General features: G+C 34.7%; 1 protein-coding gene across 1 annotated transcript; it reads left to right on the top strand.

Annotated features, from left to right (window-relative positions):
• The first annotated feature begins 465 nt into the window (after positions 1-465).
• Positions 466-2,465, top strand: LOC145086245 (fructose-bisphosphate aldolase, cytoplasmic isozyme-like). Its single transcript, XM_079023992.1, has 2 exons — positions 466-614; positions 1,141-2,465. The coding sequence occupies exons 1-2, from the start codon at positions 587-589 to the stop codon at positions 2,184-2,186; spliced, it is 1,074 nt and encodes a 357-aa protein (XP_078880118.1). The 5' UTR covers positions 466-586; the 3' UTR covers positions 2,187-2,465.
• The last annotated feature ends 4,798 nt before the right edge of the window (positions 2,466-7,263 follow it).

Genomic DNA, 7,263 nt, shown 5'->3' with positions numbered 1-7,263 from the left:
CTACGTGCTCACTATATGCTCAATTATTCTATTTTTTATACACCAAACAAAAAATGTATACTATGCTATGTACTTATCATTTAAACATGCTTGATTATGATATTTTTTACTGTGAAAAACAAAAAATGTATACTATGCTATGTACTTATCATTTAAACATGCTTGATTATGATATTTTTGACTGTGAAATTTAGATATAAAATCATATACATTGCATCCTTTTGAAATTATTGATTTAATCACTGCAATACGAAATGACAAATTGGAAAATCATGACCATTTACATAAACACTCAAAAATTAGGTCATTTTCATCAATCATCCAACATATGATATTTTTGTAAATGTGCTCAAAATAAAAGGCTTTTTTTATAGAAAAGAAAAGGTGGAGGGCTAAAATGGGTGAAAATGAATCCAAGCCGCCTTAGAAAGCGGTTTTACAAAACAACCAACAAAAAACGAAAAAAATAGCGACCATTCCGATCTCCGCCTCTTTAAATATAAACCCTTAACCCTGCTCATACTCGTATCATTTCTTCTCTCTACTTTCAACCAAAACCTTCCCCATTTTTTCAAATCTTACGACCATGTCTTGCTACAGAGGAAAGTATGCTGGTATGATAATAATTTCTTCCTCATTCTCGAATTGCTTCATTTAATTTCACTTTTAGATCGTCATTTTGTTTGTATATCTGATTCGATCTGTTATTTGTTCACCAGCATGATCTGTATTTGTCTTTCCTTTTACTAGATTCTGATTATCAAATGATTGATCTATTGTTTAGCGATTAGATTCACTTGAGATGATTCCTATTGATCTGATTAGAGGCCTCAGTTAAACCCTTGAACATGATTATTTTACCAGAATTCTTCTTCTACAACTCCAGTTGTTCGGATCTGTGATTTTGCATCACAAGCATCTGAAAAACCCGATGGATGCGTTTGAGGATTGATTCTCACTACAGATTATATGTGAATCGCTGCTAACTTCGTTTTGTTGTTTGTTTGTTTGTTATATCGTTTTGATCCGATTAAATTGTAAGATCCGTCGATGATTTTCTAAAACCCTACGATTATAAGTTGAGATCCATCAGTGATTTTGAACCTGATATATAACACGAATGTTACCTTTTTGTATCAGATGAACTTATTGCCAACGCCACCTACATTGGAACTCCCGGAAAGGGTATTCTCGCCGCCGATGAGTCCACCGGCACAATCGGAAAGCGTCTGTCAAGCATCAACGTCGAGAACAACGAGTCCAACAGAAGAGCCCTCCGCGAGCTTCTTTTCTGCACTCCCGGTGCCCTCCAATACCTCAGCGGAGTCATTCTCTTCGAAGAAACTCTCTACCAAAAAACCGCCGCCGGTAAACCCTTTGTCGACGTCATGAAGGAAGCCAATGTCCTCCCCGGAATCAAAGTCGACAAGGGCACCGTCGAACTCGCCGGAACCGACGGCGAAACCACCACCCAAGGTCTCGACGGCCTCGCCCAGAGATGCGCACAGTACTACGCCGCCGGCGCCAGGTTCGCAAAATGGCGCGCTGTTCTTAAAATCGGCCCAAACGAACCATCACAGCTCGCCATTAACGAAAACGCAAACGGATTAGCAAGGTACGCAATCATCTGTCAAGAAAACGGTCTAGTCCCCATTGTTGAACCAGAAATCCTCGTCGACGGATCTCACGACATCAACAAATGCGCCGACGTAACCGAGCGTGTCCTCGCCGCCTGCTACAAAGCTCTCAACGACCACCATGTTCTTCTAGAAGGCACCCTTCTGAAACCCAACATGGTCACACCCGGCTCCGACGCCAAAAAGGTCGCACCGGAAGTCGTGGCGGAGTACACCGTCAGAGCTCTTCAACGCACCATGCCGCCAGCTGTCCCAGCGGTTGTCTTCCTCTCCGGCGGCCAGAGCGAGGAACAAGCCACCGTTCACCTCAACGCGATGAACCAGTTCAAAGGAAAGAAGCCATGGACTTTGACTTTCTCATTCGGTCGTGCTTTACAGCAGAGTACTTTGAAGGCGTGGGGAGGAAAAGAAGAGAATGTGAAGAAAGCTCAAGAAGCTTTTCTTGCAAGGTGTAAGGGAAATTCCGAAGCTACCCTTGGGAAATACCAGGGAAGTGCTGCTTTTGAAGGGGCTTCTGAGAGTCTTCATGTTAAGGACTACAAGTACTGAAAAGGGTTTATTGGTAATTTACACCGATTATTGTGTTTTTATGTTTTGTGAAAGGTATGGGAATTTTTCTTTTTGTCTTGTGAAAGGGGTGTTTAGTGTTTTATACCCTTGAAATACTTTTTAGGTTTTTATGTTTATGTTTTTGGTTTTTAGTGTTGGTCTAAGCTTAGGAGCTATGGCTGAAAATAAGCTCGAAAAATGTCTTGCATTGGTTGAGGTTGATGGAATTTTAAACGGTTTAAAATGTTTTTACATGTTAATTTTTATTTTTTATTTTAATATTTTGTTAATTTTGTAACTTTATGATCATTTGGGTTGTGATGATTTGATAAGGTATTTAGGTGATAAAAGTAATAAATTTGACATCAATATGTAAAGTTTAAACTTAGGCGTGTATATTTTAGTTATTAAGATAACTAACATATACGATCTTTTATCCTATTTTTTAACATTTAATTCAAAAAGTATTATTAATGGTCGGAGATGGTGTAAAAGCACATATCCACATATTGAAACTGATAAATATTATCGTTGTTGAACTCGAAACTTTAGCCAATTATATCATTATAAAATTCTAGACCACTATGGCTTAGGGGTTTGGGGCCAACAAAAATTTCTAATTTCGAACACAATGAACGTAAATGAGGAAATCGAGGGGTTTACCCAAAGACTAAGTATGTTTATAAATTATTTATTTGTTTGAACATTATGGTTATTCCAAAAATTTTGAAGAGGCGTAGTTCTCATTTGTGGATAACTATGATTATCTGGATTGCCCTTTGGATATGTTTTTTTAGGCACAATGGAATTTTAGTTGGGTTATGTTCGAAATCAAATTTGGTTTCTATATAGAATTGTGAACAAATTACAAATTCGGCCATATCTTGTACTCAAAATCATAAGTTCGGTTCAAATAATAAATTATTTTAATGTTTCTTATGTTTGTAATTCATTACAAATACAGTATTATGTTTTATTTAAAAATTAAGAGATAATTCGTCCACAAAAGTTTTTCTTTATATATAAAAATTTATGCTTTTAAAATGTTAGTACTACTATATAATCCTATAAAATATAAATTGTTGTATATGGAGTAAACATATTGGACAAATTACTTCTTTTGCAAGATTAGTCTAAAATTTAACATATTGTGTATAAATCACTTCCTTTGCAAGATTAGTCCAAAATTTAAAATTATTTTATACGAATTGGCCACTATATACTCAACAAAAGAAAACTAATTAGTTAATTTTAGACCGAAGAATAAACTGTAAATTTGGTCATTGTGGGTCGTAAAAAACTGTAGATGGAGCCCAAAAGCTTTTCGGCCTGCATCAATAGTCCAAAATCGTAAACTTTTTGTAGTTTTCGTTCCTATAATTATCCTTTCTTTTTTATTTTGTTCCACATCCTTCATGAAATGACTAATATACCTTTAAGTAATAATTTTTTGATTTCTTTTATTATTTTTTAATTTCTTTTATTATTTTTCATCAACTACCCTTACTTTCTCTCTCCCACTATCTATCTATCTATCTATCTATCTATCTATCTCATACGTCATTCAACCACCATCACCATCACTATATCTGATAAAAATGAACAAGAGAAAGTGTCAAATTCAAATCATTGAATGAACTGGAAACATAGTCCACATACTAATGAGAAAATCACAATAAACCCTTACATCACCTGTTTTCGTTGATTGCTCTGGAGGAGGTGGATGAGTAACCAATAGATCTGCTGGAGATGTTATTGAAGATGACGAACAAGGTATGGATGTCTCATATCATCAATATTCCAGTCACAACAAAGCACCACCGTAAACCTACCATTTAATCCTTGTTTTAATCATCATCTCCACTGTCGATTTTCATAACCTAGGAGCTGATTCATGTTCAATACCGACAACCATCTCATCAATGTTCTAAGCGGAGATAGAGATGATGATGTTGGATTAGGTTTCTAATCTCATAAGTATAATTGGTATAAACTTGAATTGATAGTAACACATTCCTTTTGGGTTGCCCTCAAACACAACAATTGAACATGATGATTTTTGGAGAGAGAGGTTGATTTATTATTTGATTAATAAATTGAAATAAATAATTTATTAATATATTATGAGAATAATATATTAATTAGAAACAGTAATATTTAATTAATAATTAGTCAGAAACTAATTAGAATTAATTTTGTGATTAATGAAATTAATTAAAAGTGTAGGGCCTAAAGTGTAGTTGTTCAATAGTTAAACAAAATGCTGCAGAACCTTCCACCAGGAGGGTCGATGGTTTCCAGGGGATAATCTAGGGTTTCTAGATTATCCCATGTTGATAAATATGAAGCTAGATAATTACCAATTTAAAATATTGTTTATTCAAATCAGGGTTATCCAGGGCTTCCTTGTACTACTATATCAAGCACCCTAGTCCTTCATATTTCGGCCACTCATACTCTTAGATAGATAACCAAAATTTTGCTTCCCTATCTCCTCTCTCCATACCTATTGCTAGTTTGGGTGTGATTCCATTAGAGGCACGACATTTGTGGCGCTTGCTTTCAAGAGATCAAGAAAGGAGAATTCATGTTGTTACTATAACAACTAAAAGGTATGTAACCATAAACCTTCTCTTTATTAATTTCGAAAATTACCTAGGGTTTCTAGGGTTCTTATTTTGATGTTCTTAGTTATAGGTTCAATAGAGAAAACATACATATTGTTTTAGGTTGCATGCACACTTAAGAGTTTTCAAGTCCGTTTTGCTATGCCTAAAACCCAACAGTGGTATTAGAGCATTTGGTTTGTTTTCAATTGAATTTGCTATAATTGTTGGATCATATTAGGGTTTATAGAAATTAAACCCTAAAATGCTTAAAATTTCGACTAGGGATTAGGGTTTTTCGAAACCCTAGCCCATCCCTTGAATTTCGAACTTAGGGTTAGGGTTTTGAAACCCTAACCTTCATCCCCAAGTTTTGAAAATTGCATATATGGTTAGAGTTTTCTAATTTTTTTTTTGATAATTGTTAGTTTAATCTGATTAAAAGGGATGATTATAAAATTGGATTAATCCTATACCTTTTCGTTTGAAAGTTTAGAGGGTAAAGATTAGGATTAAATTATTTGATTAATTTAATTAGTTAATCCTTATTTGATTTAATATATTTAATTAATTGTTAATGAATAGATAAATACTAAATCATTTGGTTTATTTTTAAATTTAAATTGGTTATTAATTTTTCAAATTTAATTATAAACCTAGTATTTTGAAAAAGTTTTAAAATACACCTTATACTATATGTAAAATTAAAAGTTTAATAATTACTATATTTATAAGACTAAGTTAGTCGAATCGCTAATACGCCTGATTCACGAAGCTTGTTTATAAGGGGGTATAAAGAAACTGCCTATAAAATGGTAGTTGAATGGGTGTCCACTCTTACCCACTGTTTCCTTGATTAGTGGAAGGTCGTTAGCCGAACGAATTTGATAAGCCAATTAATTCTCATTAAAAGTATAATGATATTAAAAAGTACTAGAACCTTTTTATCAAAATCCCAAATCTAGTTACCTAAGGAAAAATATGAATTTGTATGCTAACCCATGAAATTGCACATTACACTTTATAAGTCGTTAGTAGAGCATGTATGGTTAACCAGCACACTAATAGGAACTAATAAAGAGTCGTAATTGGTATCTCATAAATTATCATTATTGATGGAGTGTGTATGGTTTACCAACACATCAATTAGGGTGATAAATGAGAATGAGGTTACCAAGCACATTTTCCTCATTATTCACATCTTGTTTGTGATCCTCGGTATCCCAATCACAAATAGAAGAGCATAATTTGAGATCAAATACGCCATTGAATAGTTTCAATGAATCTCAAAAGACCTAGGAATTTCACTTAACTTAATTTCTTTTAAATTTCTTTTTCTTTTGGTGGAATTGGTAAATCGTCATTTACCTACCTTTATAAAATTTACAATTAGATTACGGTATCACTTTTCTAAGTTGTGAATTATATAGTTGGATCATAGCCTTAATATTATTTTGGGTTTCTATGTTAAGGATTATTCTTATCTAACTAAAACTACCTTTTTTTTTACATATGTCTACTCCAACCGATGCTTCTGCCTCCTCCTCCAACCACCATAACTTCTCATTGCTCTCTGTCTGCTCAAAAGTCATATTGGATGTTTCCAATTACAATGATTGGATGTGAAACATTAAAATGGACCTTCTATTTGAGAACAAAGAGTACGTTATTGAAAAGGAACTCATTAAAGTGGAAGAAGGCAAAGCTACTCCTGAAGAATACTTCTCCTATAAAAAAAACACTACAACGATGCCACAAAAGTTGCTTGCATCATGGTCGTCACGATGACCGCTGAGTTGCATAGATTCTATGGGGATTACTGGTTGTATGAGATGAACAAGGACCTTATGGAGAAGTACCATAAGCGAGCTTGTCAAATAAAATACGATGTGGTAAAGTCCCTCATGACGTGAAAAATAAAAGAGGGAGAATCTGTCTGTAGCCACGTGCAGAGAATGCAATGTTACGTGGAGCACCTTGTTAGGCTTAATGTGCAATTTGATGATGAGTTAGCTATTGACATAGTCCTAAACTCCTTACCCAGTTTTTATGATTAGCTCATTCTGACCTATCATCTAAATAACAATCAGACCGCCTTGCTTAATTGCACAACCTCCTATAGATAGCTGAAGCACGAATGAAGGGAAAAAATATTGCCTCCACTCCTGCTAGTACTCTCGTCCTAGCCATTGGACATGGATAGGGTAAAAACTGGAAAGGTCCTCCCTAGAAAAACTGGAATGGAAAGTCTCATGTAGGGTCATCCAGTAGTGGCCCTAAAGGAAAGGTCTAGTTCTGATCACTCACCCTCTTCTGATCCCACATACGTTATTTATTTTTATTGCAACGACAAGGGGGCATTGGAAACGAAGCTATCCAAAGTATCTCCAAGATATCAAAGATGGCAAGGTGAAGCCAACTTCTGCAAGTATATACACTATTTCATCTAATAACTCATCATCATCTCATTC

Source organism: Lactuca serriola, chromosome 2 (assembly GCF_051521515.1).
Source record: "Lactuca serriola cultivar US96UC23 chromosome 2, Lser_US96UC23_V15, whole genome shotgun sequence".
In the NCBI taxonomy this organism is placed as follows: domain Eukaryota; kingdom Viridiplantae; phylum Streptophyta; class Magnoliopsida; order Asterales; family Asteraceae; genus Lactuca; species Lactuca serriola.
Note: the sequence above shows the minus strand (reverse complement) of the source record. Positions and strands in the feature narration are given on the sequence as shown.